This window comes from Musca autumnalis, unplaced genomic scaffold (genome assembly GCF_047663935.1).
Source record: "Musca autumnalis isolate F117 unplaced genomic scaffold, ASM4766393v1 scaffold_100, whole genome shotgun sequence".
Lineage (NCBI taxonomy): Eukaryota > Metazoa > Arthropoda > Insecta > Diptera > Muscidae > Musca > Musca autumnalis.
In genome coordinates this window covers 246,811-265,259 of record NW_027411646.1, presented here as the reverse complement: position 1 = coordinate 265,259, position 18,449 = coordinate 246,811, and the positions used below count along the sequence as shown (strand labels likewise).

Sequence of the window (18,449 nt, the reverse complement as noted above, 5' to 3'; positions counted from 1 at the left end):
GATTCTAACAACGATGAGCTTCCATCCAAGCGTGAACGTTTCCCAACAGAGGACATAAAGCCCGAAGTCGATAAGCACAACCTGCTTGATCTGGCTAACGACAAGAAGGGGAATGAGGTAAAGTACGAACAAGTTATGGAACATAATTTTTTTTACAAACTAAGTGTCTCCTGTGACGTAGGGTGACGTAGGGGATGGAAGATACCAAGGAACGGTCCTGACCGGTTTTAACATGGCAAAGCCCAGGATTTATCTTGGTCCCTCTTTCATCTCAAGTGGACACTGACCTCCCCGTGGTGTCACCTGGGGAACTGCCTTTAACACCCGTTAAAGGTAGTGAGCTAACATGTGCCGCGCGTTCACCCATAAGAACGTTAAAAACTTGGGTTTGGGAGTCGGGTTAGTAACCCTCCCCTAGAAAAAACAGCCTACTATGAAAAAACGAAAGAAAAGAAAAACAAACCCCTCTAAAGTTGACGAACCCCGCAAACGTTTTAAGGACCATGATCTGCGAATCTGCACCTGGAATGTTCGCACTCTTTATAGAGAAGGTGCAGTCTTCGCATTGGCAGACGTACTTGAAAAGTACAAGGCCGATATTACTGCCATACAGGAAATACGATGGATTGGGAAAGGCGTCACAACAACACCTAAAGGTGACGCACTGTATTAAAGCTGCCATGACGTAAAGCATGAGTTTGGTTGCGGATTCGTAGTTAGTCGGAGACTAAAACATCTGGTATCCAGCTTCACCCCAGTGAATGAAAGACTTGCTGCAATTCGAATAAAAGCTAAATTCTTCAACATCAGCTTTATTTGCGCTCATGCTCCCACTGAAGAAAAGGACGAACAGACTAAAGATATATTTTACGAGCGCTTAGAAGAAACATATGACCGTTGCCCTGCCCATGACATTAAAATCATTCTAGGCGATTTTAATGCCAAAATTGGAAAGGAGAATATCTTTGGCCCAACAGTCGGGAAATTCAGTCTCCACAGTGAAACATCTGACAATGGTATGAGGCTGATAGACTTTGCAGCTGCAAAAAACATGGTAGTTAGCAGTACCAGATTTAATCATCTCGATATTCATAAGGGCACCTGGCTGTCCCCAGATCAAAGAACAAGTAATCAAATTGATCATGTTGTGATAGATGGAAGACATTCATCCAGCGTGTTGGATGTACGATCGTTCCGAGGCGCAAACATTGATTCGGACCACTATCTTGTTGCAGCAAAGGTACGTACCCGTCTAAACGTTGCAAATAAAGCACGAACAGACACAACGCGGAAGTTGGACATCGATAGGCTGCAAACACAACAGATAGCCACAGCATATTCCACTCAACTAGCCCAATTGCTTAACGCGAGCACTCCTTGTCCCGATAACATAACAACACAATGGCAAAATATTGCCCAGTCCATGCAAACAGCCGCAAAATCCATACTTGGATTCCAGAGACCTCCACAAAGGAATTCATGGTATGACCAGGAGTGCCGTGCTGCTACCGAAGAGAAAAATGCGGCATATAGAGCTACTTTACAAACAGTAGCAACGCGTAGCGCACGAGAGAGATATCGGAAGAAAAGGAGAGAAGAGAAACGTCTTTTCCGCAAGAAAAAGAGAGAGATGGAAAAGCGGGAGTGTGAAAAAATCGAGATGTACAGGAGCCAGAATGAAGTCCGAAAATTCTACCAAAGAGTGAAACATCAAACAGATGGCTTTGGTACAGGCACATCCTCCTGTAGAGACCAGCAAGGTAATCTGGTAACAGATACAGATAGCGTGCTCAGGATATGGAAGGAACATTTCTCCAATCTGCTGGTGTCCAATAGTGGCGAAGACGATGATACCGCAGATCCAATCCCAGAAGATGGTATAGAATGTATACCACCCGGCCAAGATGAGGTAAAAACAGCAATCAACCGGCTGAAGAATAATAAAGCAGCAGGAGCCGATGGCTTACCAGCCGAGCTGTTTAAAACCGGAGGCGACGCGCTGATAAGGTGTATGAATCAGCTAGTTAGCACCATCTGGCAGGAAGAACGCGTACCCGACGATTGGAACCTGAGCATCCTATGTCCCGTCCACAAAAAAGGAGATAAGACTGTATGCTCCAACTATAGGGGCATAAATCTACTCCCTATTGCCTATAAGATAGTGTCAGGGATACTGTGCGAACGAATAAAGCCTATGGTCAACGAGATAATTGGACCATACCAATGTGGCTTTAGACCTGGCAAGTCCACCATTGACCAGATATTTACCCTGCGGCAAATCCTTGAGAAGACCCAAGAGATGCAGATCGACACATTTCATCTTTTTGTCGATTATAAAGCAGCATTCGACAGTCCCCTCCGATCAAAGGTATTCCATGCAATGTCTGAATTTGGTATTCCCGCAAAGCTCATCCGGCTTTGTAAGATGACTCTAACTGATACTAGGTCCTCAGTTAAAATGGGAAATAACCTCTCCGAAGAATTTTGTACCAAAAGAGGTTTCAGACAAGGAGACAGCCTTTCGTGTGACCTATTCAACATTTTGCTGGAAAAGGTAATACGAGATGCAAATGTCAAAAGAAATGGCACAATTTACACCAATAGCCACATGTTACTTGCCTATGCTGATGACATAGACATCATGGGACGATCAGTAAAGGAAGTAACTGATACCTTTAGGAAGGTCGAAGCAGAATCTGCGAAAGTGGGTCTGGCGGTAAACGGCGAAAAGACCAAATTGATGGTGTCGACGCGCAAAGCGTCCATAGAGCTCGGACCAACCGTAGAAGTTGGTACCTACAATTTTGAGGTAGTTAAAGACTTCGTCTACCTCGGCACTGCCATAAACACAACAAACAACATCAGTTGTGAAATAAGAAGAAGAATTGTATTGGCCAACAGATGCTACTATGGTCTAAGTAAGCAATTTAAAAACAAAGCCACATCTCGTCAAACAAAAATAACACTATACAAAACGCTGATACTACCCGTGCTAATGTATGGCTCCGAAGCATGGGTACTTGCGCAAGCAGATAAGGCAGTGCTTGGTGTGTTTGAGAGGAAAATTCTTAAAAAGATCTACGGGCCGATTTGCGTTGACGGTGAATATCGACGTCGTATGAACCACGAGCTATATAAGCTATACAAAGACATGAATATAGTTAAACGTATCGAGATGCAACGATTGCGTTGGCTAGGCCATATCATGAGAATGAGCGATGATGAACCCGCTAAAAAGGCGTATGAATACATGCCACATGGCGGTGCACGCAGAATCGGCAGGCCTAAGCTTCGATGGAGCACACAAGTGGATGAAGAAATGGAAAGGCGCGGTATTCCAAAAAGTCAAGCGAAAAACAGAGAGGAATGGAGATCTTTTCTTAGTTCGGTCTATGGAACAAATGTTCTGTAATGGGCCAACTAAGTAAGTAAGTAAGTGTCTCCTGTGCCCCTATTCGACTCTGGCGAAGCGCATCGTTTTTACAAGGTCATCAAATGAATTCTCGAAGGAATTTCTGGAAAAATACATGGTTAAGCTCAGCGTTGCTTGAGACGCCATCAGCCTGAAAATCACCATAAATCTCAATGAGACCTCCAGCCAGAGTTTGGTTGCCCAGAATACCTCTCAGCAACCCAACAACAATAGCTTGAGTGTATTTCTCTAGATAACAGAGGATGGATTGGAGTCATTGAAGAGACAGGGAACAAGCGGTTTCTTGGCATAGCGGAGGCCAAAGTTAAAATAAAACGGCCACATGGCCCAAATTGTGAAGACAACGTAAATTATGTCGACGAAGGTTTCCTATATAGGCAATGTGGTAATACTTATATATGGTTTATTTCTATCCGTACTGAGTGCCATCATGAACGAAGCCCTAAAATCACTGGATACTCAGGCGCAAGAAATTACCTGGGGTGAATCCAGGGAAAACTGTAACGTTGCTATCCACTACAAAAACCAAATTTGCAATATCTAATTTTCCTCAATTACGATGTCAAGAAATTACCCCTATCAGATCACTCCAAATTGCTAGGCATTTTCCTAGACTCAAATCTGTCGTGGGAAACGTAACATGGAACATGGTGTTCATAAAGCAACCGTTTCATGCAACATATTTCACAAAATATTTGGATTTATGCATCACTAGTAAGTGGATGGCTATCTAGCATACAAAAAATCCGCATGCATCGCACGATGGGGCCAATGACAGGTTTTCGAGGCAACAAATCACTGGGGCAAGCTAGACCTTCCAAATTTTGTACAGATGTTTATAATGGGCTTAGAAACTAATACCCTAGACAGACGGCAGAGTTAATTTGCATTAAAAATTCCTTAATTTGAATTAACTTTTCACCCTGACAGACCATAGTTTCTGCATTTATGAAACAGATGTTTGTGTTGTTTGTTTGTACCCAGCAGACCATTTCATAAAGTTTTACAAAATTTCGCCAAAATATGCGAAACAAATATACTTTCTACCATTGACCTTTTCACCACGATAATGCAAAAATAAATTAAATTTATTCGCGATATTTTTGAGTCCTTTTAATATTAAAAAATGTCGCAAAACTCAAAAGGAACATTTGAAGAAGATATTATTTTCGATAGAATTGGTATGGTGGGTAATGAAATGCTTTTGAAAATAAAAATTTTAAAAATAGATTTGACAGAAGGCGCGAAAAACGATTAGCTGCTATTCTATTCGAGAAAGACCACTACTTATTTGAAAGAAACGCGAAAATTTCTGATTTGTTTCCTTTTTTATTTTCTTAACATGGAAATTTGACAAAAGACAATTGATTTTCAATGCTAATTGTGTCTCAGAGCATGAATATGCTCTCTCTCCTACATGAATATGGGCTCTCTTTTACAGCATTGCCATATTGAAATTGCTAAATCCAGTTTAAATTTCCTTTGATTTTGTGCATTAAGAATGTGGATAATGAACGAATTAATTTGAATTAAGGCAGTTAATGCAAATTAACGCTGCCGTCTGTCTAGGGTATTATATGCCAAATTTAGTTCATATCGGTTCATATATACATATAGCTGCCGTATATATGTTCGCCCGATTTCAAGCAATTGATGGACCAAACACGCAAATTCTGTCCAATTTTTATGCGATTTGGAAAATACCACGGAATTAGGACTACAAATAAGTTTGCCAAGTTATATTGAAATCGGTTCAGATTTTGATATTGCTCCCATATATATTTTCGCCCGATTTTAGGTATTTGGTGCACCAATCCCTCTATGTATGTCCAATCTTGATGAAATTTGAAATGTGTGACGGATTTCGGTCTAGAAACATTTTTCGAAAATCATATTGAAATCGGTTCAGAATTGGATATAGCTCCCATATATATGTTCGCCCCATTTCAGGAAAATGGTTGACCAAGCATGCAAATTCCATCAAATTACAATAAAATTTGGAAAATTTTACGGAATTCGGACTACAAATAAGTTTGTCAAGTTATATTGAAATCGGTTCAGATATAGAAATAGCTCCCCTATATACATATGTTCAAATTTCATGGTTTTGTCTGTGCTTTGTTATAAGTAATAAAATAAAGGTTCCAAATTTAGTAAAAATCGGCTAAGATTCCGCCACAAAAGCCAAAGTTTGCGATATCTTTGAAATTATATATTATTATTATTATATACGTCTATTAAATTTTTCCGAAATCCAATTGGTAACATTAATGGGTTTCCGATTATTCGCCAACCAAAACATAACAATGTCCATATATTTAAGTATTACGACATCTGAAATCAGATTTTTATGAAAAGGCGCAGATAGGCGCAGCTAATTTTTTCACAAAATGATAGTACTCATTAATACCTTTCACCACATATATATAATATCCTAGATCTACCTAGATCTCAAAAGTTATACTCCAGAGAACGCATGGATAACAAAGCAAAATACTCCAAAAAAGACATAACATCTTAACTCAAAAATATATTTACCACACATAACATTTTTATTATTTGTTAACACTATCTTATTTTACATACCCATTGAAGAGCTTTCCATGTTTAAAAAATATAAAAATGTTGAAATGTTCTTTTTGGCGCCTAAAATGCTTTCACTACTTATTTATAATGAATGTCGGAAAATGATGCATAAGAAAATATGTCACCATTGCCAGATCAGTATACCGCTATGTGATGTTACCAGATTGATTTATTTTCTTATTTTTAGTGATTCAGAGTGTTGGCAATCGAAATCCGTTATTATTTTTTTCAAATTGTTCACTTCAAAAATTGACTTTTTGCCTCGAAAACCTGCTATTGGCCCCATCGTGCATCGAAGTGATGCACATTATGCCATTAAATTTACACATACAAGTTATTGCGGCTTGCAATGCTGTATTCATGCTTTAGGAATGAGGAGAGATAAAGCATACGGACTCGCCTGCGTGCTTCACAAACTACCGAGAGAAATTGTAATTAATGCTGATTACTGAATGCACTCTGGGTGTTTGATCTGACTTTTGAAGTAACGTTTCCAAGCAGGAAAGAATAAAATAACGATTCACCACTGGCGGGTAACGACATCAAGATATACACAGATGGCTTTAAGATGAAATTTGAAGTCGGATCGGGTGTCTTCTCGAATCGTCCCAACACTTCAATCGCGACGTTGAAAGTAGGAGTCTTATTTCCCGGATTCGAAGGTGATTTAACCGTTGTCTCTGGGGTTTCGAGGTTTATACGACGGAATTCATAACCATCAGTTGCTAGTTCAGCTGAAGCTGGAGACACAACACATCCAAAATTTCATGACGATCCGATCAAATTTGCCTTCTATATGTAGCGCTTAGGTGGACAGATAGACGGGCGGATGGACGGATGGTCGGACACACGTAGCCAGAGCGACTCAGCTCGTCGAGACATTAATTTAGTTATATATAAGGTTGGGTATATTTATTATACCCTCAACCATAATATGGAGGGTATCATAAATTTATCATTCCGTTTGTAAGGCATCGAAATATTCATCGGAGACCGTATAAAGAATATATATTCTTGATCAGGCTAAAATTCTAAATCAATATAACCATGTCAATCTGTTCGTCCGTCTGTTGAAATCAAGATACAGGTCGCAATTTTTAAGATAGAGCTTTGTAATTTGGTATAGAAGTTTCTATTCCTCCTAGGATGTTTGATATTGCAAATGGGATGTATCGGTCCACGTTTTCTTAAATCCCCATATAGAATGGTACCTCCCTATTTTCGGTATTTTAAAGGTTTAAGCTTCATTTTCACACCGAAATGGTACTTATTCTTCGTTTAGAGTACTAACCTTTCCATATGAAATTTGTCGGTATAGGTCTACGTCTTGATATAGCCCCCATACAACTGAACCTCCCGATTTTCGGTATTTTAAAGGTTATGGCCACAATACTCCATAAAAATAGTGAAGTTTGTTATTTAGTCTTCGTTGGGGGTATTCAATTCAATTTTCCCCTCTAAATTTATCGGTATAGGTCCACGCATTCATATAGCCCCCATAGGTCGTGGCCTCAATATTCCACCGAAATGGCTGAACTTTGGTATTTAGTCTTCGTTGGGGGTACAAAACTTTCCACTTGAAATTTGTATGTCCACGCCTTCATATACCCCCATTGAACGATACCTTCCGATTTTTTGGTATTTTGAAGGTTGTGGCCACAACAACTCATAGAAATGGCTGACATTTTGTATTTATGCTACGTTGGAGATAAAAACCTTTCCGAGTGAATTTCGTCTGTATAGGTCCATGTTTCGATACGAACGGTACCTCCCAATGTTCGTCACGTCAATATCCCACTGAAATGACTGAAATTTCTTATTTAATATTCCACGGGGTGAGAAAATAATCCAGAAGAGAATTATCAGTAGAGATCCACGTCTTCTTACATTCCCCATAGAAGCGTGTCTTTTGATTTTTGGTATTTTTTAGCCACATTATCGGAAATTTGTTATTTAGTCTTCTTTCAGTCTAAAAACATTCCTTTTGAAGGTTAGCCATATTAAACGAAAGGAAACTAATTGTTCCATTTTACTTCAATACAGCTCGTAGTGGAGGGTATAACTCTGGGTCAATCTCCAGTTGCAGGAATGTGGCTGATTCGATGTGATGCAACTACAGATCTAATGGAGTTAGTTGAGTAGGTTTGGCAGAGAAGTTGAAAAGGTACAGGCCTGTTCCGGTGTCATGGATCCTTGCCCTATGGGAATTTAGATGGCTGCAGAGCGTTGTTGAGCCAAAACTACTCTGGTTTGTCGTGACAGCTGACGGTCCACAGTTGCCATAGATGGGGGATGTACTCCGAGGACCTCATTCAAACGATAGTTGATTATGGAGTCTACGACTACATCCGTATGAATGCTATTCAAACCTGTTCGATATGCTTGTTGATCTAGGGGTACTCTCTAGTAACCCCGGAACTCACTTTCTATGTCATGAAGATCCCTCTTGACCTGCCCCTCCTACCCAGGCAGGTTAATGGTGATTGGGATGGTTCTCACAGTAACACCCGGAAAATTTATGCAACAAAACTATGACATTGTGCTGCTGTACTGGAAGAATCTTTGACTCCTCATGAAGATGGTCCACTGGAGACATGAGAAGTCAATTTTTGGTGGTGAAGTTACGCGACTGCAGGGAACCTCGAATGTCAAATTGCGGGTATTTCAGTCAAAAAATTTAGCGTTTCTAAATTTGTATCCACACTTTCAGTCTAAATTGAATGTATTTTAACTTTTTCGAATTGTAGTGATGAAAAAATATCTGCTCTAATAGTTGTACCACCCAATTTATTGGGAAAAATAAACACAAAAATGTAAAACTTCTCCACTACAAATTCTGAACATCGTAACAGAAAGCAATAGTTTATTCCTTATTAGTTCAGAATATTTCATAGTGGAGGGTATAAAAAGTTCGGCCCGGCCAACTTACCGCGTTTTTACTTGTCTTATAGTAGTAAGTAGTTAACACGTGCGGTTTACTAACCCAGCGTGTAAACCAATGACTTTTAAGAGTTTCATAGGTGAACGTGATATTGATTTTTAAGACACACTCCGTTAAAGCTCTTCCCCATCCAACTGAAAATTCTTACGGGAGATTCACAATTGGGTTTAATAATGAAAAGACTTTCTTTATTTTTCCCTTAAAGCCATTCAGGACAGTTATTTGGTTTCTAGCTTTTTATGCTAAAGTTTTGCAAGACAAATGTTCGCATTTAAACGTAGATTCCAACATACCTTCAAAATATTCTGGAACATAGTAACAGCCATTTCAAATAATTCGTAGTCTTGTTGCAGTTGTTTTAACAGCGGTGCCTTCAAAAGTGTTCGTGAATGCCGCCACAATTCATCCGACTCCGAACGAATGCTATGCAATCCTGTGGAAGTGGAACCTCTGCGGCCACTATAATACAGAAAGGATTTCAAATCAATGTTCAATCAAACAACATCGTGTTTCCACCTACCCTAAATTATTGCTACGAAAATGATCTTGAGCAAATTTACTCAAGTTGTGCATTTTTTGACGTTGTATGGTATTGTATTTCGAGCGGGTGGGTTTTTGTGGTGCACTCTCTAACATTTCACGATGAATTTTCAATATCTTATCCGAGGGTTTGGTAAGACACGCCAATACCATAACAGCTTTGGGGGAAAATTCTCCTTTAATGTTGTTGCATAGGCCGGAAAATGTTTGGTTTTCAGCTTCTAGAAGTTGTGAACCTGTCACACCACCCGTTAACTCAATAAGATCACCCTTCTTCAAATACAACCCCTCCTTACTGTTTGGCAATTCATCAGCTGGGTTTACTTTATCCAAAGCTATACAATAACGTGATCTCTTTTTCAAATTGTCAATCATATACGTAATTAGACATTCCACATCTTTGGCCTCGTAGCATTTGAAGGTGAAATTTTCTTTTTGCGCCGTTTCCAATAGTAAACTATCGACCGGGTTACTTTCATCCGTTTTACTTAAAACCTTTGTTATTTCTGCATACGAGAGCTCAGCCAATATTTGTTCCATTTCATCGACAAAATAAACGGCATTAGAATTTACGGCAATGACAATTTGATTTGTCTGAAGTTGTGGTCCATCCGTTCGTACTGCCTCATAGAATCTGGAGAACAACATGGGCCACGTTAGATGGGCATATAGACAGATGTCTTCAATGGCTGTTTGTTTTGGTGTTTTAAGTTTAACATATTCATGCTTCAGAAAGGTTTCTCGTACAAGTTGTGTCCAGGTTTGAATGGATTTTTCACCTGCTATTAGCAGATCCTTTGGAACACTTTGGGGTATAAAGTCACGAAGGGTCTGCAAAAGAGATTTTCTTGAATTAAAGAAAAATTGTAGGAAAAGTGAGTTGAAATAAATAACCTCGTCATTTATTTCGTTTCCATATTCCGCATAATACTGCAAGGCACATATCATGGCTATGTCTTTCTCGGAACGACAACGATATTCTCCAAAGTTCAAGCCTCTACAAATCTAAAAAGTAAATAAATTAAATGTTTAAGACTTCCATTGCAAATGTATTCCAAAATTCTCTTACCTGTTTATAGACCAAATACGCTGCCAATTTATCCTGCCTGGGATCATACCAAGAGCTAAACATTTCCTTGCGGAAATACAATTTCCACTGAGCTTTACGTTCATTTTGTCCCTGTTCCTTGGCATATTGTTCACAATTGGAGATGGCATCCATAATGTGTTCGCTGCCATTACCCAAAGACATAATTTTGTCATTAATTGAAATCACCAGCGAAAAACCAAAATTATCAATCAGACCCATATTCTCTGAGAGTTGTTGTATTGCCTCAGCCGCTGTGGAAGCCGAATCAATTTGTAATTTCTTTGCACTACCATCCATTAGGAAGATATCCAATGTAATGGTAGATTTATTACGTGTCGATTGTAGTTCCAACCATGAGGGAGGTTGAGTGCGCGGTCCATTTTGAAGAGTTCTATTCAAGCGATTTTCACAATAGGGTCCATAAAGTTCGGGACCATTTTGTAGAAAACATTTCAAAAAGTTGACAAATTTTGGACTTGGTGGAAAGCAGCCAATGCACAACGACAACAATATCCAGCCTTTTGCAAAGGAGGTGCGATAGGGATTATTGGTCAATTGTTTGCAGATTTGGGCCAATATTTCATCTCTAAGAATATTGAAAAATTATAGGGCTTATTTTTATACTTTCCATTCCGATTACCATACCTTAAATTTGGCCTCAAAATGCCATGACCTATAATGAAATGTAGCTTTTCCAAATTACTCATTCTGGTATTCAAAACCTGCTGATAATATTCAACTTCGCTGGTGTTATCCAGAGCTTTTCTTAGAATTTCAGGTAATTTAGTTTTCCTTTTCAGCGTTTTCCGTATTAAACGTCGATGCTGTTCTTGATCTCCCATCGTTGCTAGGGCTTCTTGAAATTCTTTACTCTGAACCGTGGAGCGGCTAAGAGTTTGTGTGAGCCTTTGCATGACATTCGTTTTCACAGTGCCACCTTCCGACGCATCATCGGTGCCATCATCACTATATTTAGATTCTGCCATGTCACCCATAAAACGCAGAATCATTATCCAAATGGACTAGAAACCAAAATAAAACAAACAAAAATCAAAAACATAATTTATAATGTCGGAGGTATGGAAAAAGCAAAAAAAGAAGCTCATTATATGAATTCAAAATCTTGTACTGATTTTCGTTTCAAAATGACCATAAATCACAAGACAATTTAAAAACTCATAACAACATCCAAACCATCAGCTACTAGACGTTCAGCAAATAAATCGAATAATGTTTCAATTATCGTTCTATAATTATTTGAGACGTGTGTTTATATTGTTCGTTAATTATCACCTTCTTGCAACTCGAAATTATTTTTAGGTTTCGTGATTGGTTATTTAACAATGCCGTAAATATAATAACTAAATTTCTATAATAAAATATTTAATGTTATTCTTTGGCAATGTATCTAGGGAATATTTCTGGAAATGAATTTAAAAACAACATAAAGTGTGAGAAGCAATACAGAATCACACAAATTTGGAGTGGAAAATTTATTAATGGTCCAAGCAATAAGTGGTGATTTACAAGAGCTACACATTTAGGAAGATCCTCATTTAGAAGCGGATTTCCATAGAGTCGTCGTGTTGTTGTGCTTTTTCATCAATTTTATCTAGAACAACAAAGCAATGTACAATGTAAGATTACACTGTGCAAAATTTTTAAGGGAATCTTGTGCAAACAATTTGAGCCTAGGATTTTTTGAAAGTACAGACCCAAATGACAAAATCCCTAGTTGGGTTTGGTTGTGTCAGATCTGGGCTATATCTCTGAAACCTATGTGAATCTTCATCTGACGTCTGAAGCAAATTTGTAGATAAGAATTAAATACATTTATTGCCTCAAATTTTAAAAACTATAGAAAATTTCCATAATTTTTATACATTTCGCACCGTATCTTCAAACCCGTTAATTTTTATACCCTCCACCATAGTATGGAGGGTATATTAAGTTTGTCATTCCGTTTGTAACACATCGAACTAATCCTTTGCGACCATATAAAGTATATATATTCTTGATCAGGATAAAATTCTAAGACGATCTAGCCATGTCCGTCTGTCCGTCCGTCTGTTGTAATCACTCTAGCGTTCGCAATAATTGAGATAGAGTGCTGAAATTTTGCACCCGAGAGTCTTTTTTCCATAGGCAGGTCAAGTTCGAAGATGGGCTACATCGGTCCACTTTTTGGTATAGCCCCCATATAACGGTACCTCCGGATTTGAGGTATTTTGACGTTCTTCGCCACATTTGCAGACCGAATTAGCTATAATTTGGCACTTAGGGTTCCTAGTGATCAACAAACTTATATCCCAAAGGATATTGGCATAGGTCCATGTGTATAGTCCCCATATAACGGCACCTCCCGATTTTCGGTATTTTGAGAATTTTAGCCACAATTTTTAACCGAACTATCTGCATTGACATTTGAGGTTCTCAGTGGTCATGAATCATCTCCATGAAACATCATCAACATAGGTCCATGTTTTGGTATAGCCCCCATATATCGGTAACTCCCGATTTTCGGTATTTCGAGAATTTTAGCTAAAATTCTAAACCGAACTAGCTATAATTTGCCATTTGAGGTTCTCAGTGGTCATGAAACATCTCCACGAAACATCGTCAATATAGGTCCATGTTTTGGTATGGCCCCCTTATAACCGTACCTCCCGGCCCACAGGGTCTCTTGCAAAAACTTCATCACGCCATAACGCGGAAGTTCAACTCACGGCGCATCTGTCCTTCGGGTTTTTTAACACACGCACATCAAGGGCTTTCATCTCGAAAAGGAATTATCTCTGCCACAACATTTGTGTTCACAGTGTAATTTAAGCAATAGTGGGAGGCAGTAGGAGTCTATCCATTGTCGAAAAGTTGTTCCACCTAAAAATATTTTATGGTGGAGGGTATAAAAAGTTCGGCCCAGCCGAACTTAACGACTTTTTACTTGTTAAATTTGAAAACAACAAATATGAGATTAAGCTTGACTTAATACAAATAGTAACATTTTAAAAACCGTTAAAATACGTTTAATCATCACATTTTATGGGTGTCAAAATTCAGAAATCGGCTTTGTTGATAAATTTATACCCTCCAACATAATATGGAGGGTATAATTATATTTGTCATTCCCTTTGTAACACATCGGAATATTCGTCGGGGACCCTGTAAAGTATATATTTTTGATCTGCAAGATACATCTCGCAATCTTTAAGAGAGAGCTTTATTATTTGGTACATGAATTTCTTTAGTCCATGATGGTATTGCAAATGGGCCATGGTCCACGTTTTGATATAGCCTCCCTAGAATGGTACCTCCCAATTTTCAGTATTTTGAAGATAACGAAATAGTTGAAATTTGGCATTTAGTCTTCGTTATGGGTATACAATTATCCACCTGAAATTTCTTGGTATAGGTTCACGTCTGCATATAGCCCCCATACAACGGTATTTTGAAGGTTATAGCCTCAATATCACATTGAAATGGCTGAAATTTGGTATTAAATCTTTGCTGGAGGTACAAAACTTTTCACCTGAAATTTGTCGGTATAGGGCCACATCTGCATATAGCCCCCATAGAACGGCACCTCCCGCTTTTGCGGTATTTTGAAGTTTTTAGACTCAAATTTGATATTTATTGTTCGTTAGGGGTATACAACTTTCCACCGGAAAGTTTTCGGTGTAAGTCCTCGTCTACATTCGGTATTTTGATGCTTTTAGCCTCAATATCACACCGAAATGGCTGATAATTTATATAAAACTTTCCACCTGATATTTGTCGGTATAAGTTCACTTCTTCATAAAGCCCCTAAAAGAACGGCGGCTTCCGGTTTTAGATATTTTCAAAGTTGTAGCCTCAATATACCACCGAAATGGCTGAAATCTGCAATTTCAGCATTTGTTCTAACTAGGGTATAAACAATTTCATACGGGCAAACTATTTAATGTAAATAATAAATGTTGAAAAATAATGGTTTTAGACCCCATGTATGTTTGTAAGTGGTATCTTAGACACGTCGCTCGGACTCGGCGATAAACTGTAGATCCCATATCATTGAGCTAATATGAATCGGGGTGCACTCATTGATATGAGAGAAGTCTCCTTTGTCCCTTATGGGATGTTTGTGGAACAATTATCATGTATGTTTGAACGAAATCCCTTTCAGACAATTTGGAGTCGATTTAGCAATGTCCATCCGTCTGTTCGTCTGTCTGTCTGGCTAGCTGGTACGTACGATAACTCTCAAACGGATCAACCCATTCGGGTTTAAAATTTAGGTTTCGTAATATTTTGGTCAAACTTAGTTTAAAATCGAAGATGGGTTATATGGGTAGACTCCTTCAGGTACCTCCCCCACAAAAGTTCAAAAATGTTCAGAAAAATTTTAAGCACGGTAACTATTGAAGGGAGTGACCGATTGGTCCATTCTTTACACATCCTAATATATCTACCAGATATACATATGTAGATCAGGTTCGAATATGGACTATATTTGTCCAATCCTTCTGGAACCTACCACACAAATTTCGGATAAGTTCGCCTTAAGAGCTGCTCTCAAATCACTTCGATTTTTGTTGAAGCAACTTGCATTCGTTTCCTCCATTACGACGGTAAAACTTTTTTCAGAGGCAAATCCATACAGCTTGAGAAGACAGCCCCTATGGCTCCATATGTTGTGGCTGGGGAGCACGATAACTCTCCAACTGATCGACCGATTTGGTCCAATATTTGGCTTTCGGGATATTTTGTCCAAACTAAGTTTCAGTTTGAAGATGAGTAATATCGGTCCACAACTGCCGATACCTCCCAAACAAAATTTCGAAAATATTCGCTAAAATGGTACGAGCGAAATCTTATAAACGGAGCAAACGATTTAGTCCAAACTTTAGATCTCGGAACATTTTGTCCAAAGTTAGTTTATGCACAAAAGTGGGGTCTATCGGTCTACTCCTTGGAGTTAGGGGTCTATACGAGGATCACATTTTGGACATTTTTTTTCGAAAGTTCTCCTTGTGGCCCTGTTTACAGCGATATTATATTGTTCGTAGGCAATTACATGTTTCCTCGTATAATGGTAACCAACTGAAACCTATTGAGAGAAATGACTCCCAAAATAAGACCCACTTACAAGCGGTCCATTCTTTTAGGTAACTCCCCCGACAATTTTTGAGCTTTTGTCCAAATCAAAGTTTTTTAATTTCTACGCCAAAATTTTGAAAACCACATAAATACATTTTTGTGGGAAATAAGTGTTTCAATTCACACAGGCTGAGGGTATACTTCTGTCGGCAAAGCCGACTGATACTTTTTTACTTGTTTGTCTTAAATTCAAATCATTCTTTCAATTTCGCTCCGATTGGACTATTATTGGTACCTATAGGACAGATACAAAATCGGGTTAAAACTTTAGGTTTAGGCCCATTTACGATCATCACCAATATCTAATGGGGTCTCTTCCGGTTGGAACTCGATTTGTCTAAAAAAAATTTTATTATTAGTTTTTAATGGAATTGTAATGGTTAATATTCCCTTCATACTACAGTGGATGGTATAATTACAATCAATCAGGTGGTAAAATTGGACTAACCTATTCAAAACTCCTCAAAATAATGTTTGGTATAAATGTTTGTTAGCCTCTGGAAATACCTAATAAATTAGTATTGCATCGAAAATCTCAATGGTTTGGATGTTATATGCAAAGATATCCAAAAAAAAGTGTCAATAGTCCGATAAAAACGTTACTCAAAGAGTGGCTTAACTCTGGAAATTTCTATTTTTTCTATGACTTCTACTTTATCTTGTTTCATGATAATATCTCTAAAACTCATCGAGTTACAGCTCATATAATACGGGTTTGGCATACTTCTTTTTTGGGTTTATAAAGAACTTACTTACTTAGCTGGCCCATTACAGAACATTTGTTCCATAGACCGAACTAAGAAAAGATCTCCAATTCTCTCTGTTTAGTGCTTCGCTTTCTGGAAAACTGCGCCTTGTCATCTCTTCATCCACTTGTTTGTGCCGTCTATTCTTTTGCCTGCCAAGTCTGCGTGCACCGCCATGTGGCTCGAATTTATACGCCTTTTTAGCGGGTTCATCATCGCTCTTTCTTATTATATGGCCTAGCCAACGCAGTCGCTGCATCTCGATATGTTTAACTATATTGATGTCGTTGTATAGCAGATACAGTTCGTGATTCATACGACGTCGATATTCACCGTCAACACAGATTGGTCCAAGCACTGCCTTATCTGCTTGCGCAAGTACCCTTGCTTCGGAACCATACATCAGCACGTAAAGCGTTATTTCTGTTTCACGAGTTGTGGCTTTGTTTTTGAAGTGCTTACAATTCTTCTTCTTACAAGTCTTCTTTTTATTTCACAACTGATATGTCACTCTTTGAGAAAATGAGCGATAACTTCAATGTAAAATGCATTGAAATGTATGCTCACTTGCTCTCAGTAAGCGCACATCGCCTATCCCTGTAGTAGACTTTTTTGCTCAGTACAATCTCAAGAATCAGAAATGCGAAGCGCCCATTAAGGCTATTTTCCTTTCATACAAATTGCCCCACCCTATATGCCATGTTGTAAGTCTGAGCCATGATGACTTCATTCAAAAGACGTATAAATGCTGGCCTTATGGCGAAGAACGGGAAGGCCAAGGCTCAGGTGGAGTAATCAAGTGAAAGACGCCATTAAAATCGCGATATTCAAAATTGCGAAAGTAAAGCAACTAATAGAAAGTAGTAGAAATCATTTCGGCTTATGTATCAAATATTCTGTAGTGGTCCTGGCCACCTAACTAAGATCATATACAAACATGTTTAAGAAAGAAAATGACGTGACTGGCCCGAAGATTTAAATTGTCGAAGTTATATTTCATATAAATAAGTAGGACACAGAATATTGTTAACTATGACAAATTATTACATACCGAATCTGACAATATCTTTGCAATGATCAATTTGTTGAAATATTATCAGATAAAATATACGTATGTAAAGGCCTGCGTACATAAGCTGCTTTGCCTGATTGCCTTGCTTACCTGCTTCATTTCTGACGTAATAAAAATAATAGAATAAAGACGAAATTTCGAACTGGGTTGCCATCAGTTGGAAATTGGGTCGGCCTTCTTTGTTCTTTTATTTTTTTATTGAAGCAGCAAAGCAAGGCAATCAGGCAAAGCAGCTTATGTACGCAGGCCTTAAGTCACATAAAGAGGAGAGTTTTTTTTTATCAAAGAACATATTTTTTCACAAAAATATCCATTGTTTTAATCTTCTGTGCATTGGAAGTTTTTGTTTCATTTTTAGCCAGGTGTCAATGAATCTACTTTTTTTCGGAAATTATTCTCGTGAATTTTTTGCAGCTACTGCCTGTATGATATAATATTTTAATTAGCACATTCACAACTTACCTGGGCGGCAATTTCATCCAAAGGCAAATCATGATCAAGTAATGATTTTTTCAACGGTTTCTTGCTGTAATGACCCGTGACACCCGAATTAAAATAGGTGGCAGCGAATTTGGCAAAACTATATTCTGATGCATCGATATCGGAAACTTTAGTTTTGGGTAAACGTATAGTGCCTCCGCTAGCGGTAGTTGTTTCAAGAGATTTCTTTAAAGCCTATAGCCAAGAAAATAGAGAAATTAAAAGTTAAAAAAAAAACATTTCTTTAATTACAACAATAATAACAACAACGAAATTCTCTTATACAAACACCTCATTTCTATTACTCGTACAACCCACAAAACATAAACATAGTGCAGTACACAAACACATTCAGTACAACAAAAATTAAGACAATAACAAGAACAAATCTATATCATAAATTGTGTTTATTTTTACTACAGTTT

General features: G+C 38.2%; 1 protein-coding gene across 2 annotated transcripts in view; it reads right to left on the bottom strand.

The window, feature by feature from the left end:
* The window catches only part of LOC141391782 (myosin-VIIa-like), an 83,402-nt gene that overhangs the window by 8,497 nt on the left and 56,456 nt on the right, over positions 1 to 18,449 (bottom strand). For both annotated transcript variants that reach the window (XM_073964478.1, XM_073964479.1), the window contains 6 exons: positions 18,007 to 18,219; positions 11,236 to 11,612; positions 10,570 to 11,176; positions 10,395 to 10,505; positions 9,481 to 10,331; positions 9,254 to 9,419 (listed from right to left, as the gene is read on the bottom strand). In XM_073964478.1, coding sequence (XP_073820579.1) covers positions 9,254 to 9,419; positions 9,481 to 10,331; positions 10,395 to 10,505; positions 10,570 to 11,176; positions 11,236 to 11,612; positions 18,007 to 18,219 — 2,325 coding nt within the window. The remainder of the gene's footprint in view (positions 1 to 9,253; positions 9,420 to 9,480; positions 10,332 to 10,394; positions 10,506 to 10,569; positions 11,177 to 11,235; positions 11,613 to 18,006; positions 18,220 to 18,449) is intronic.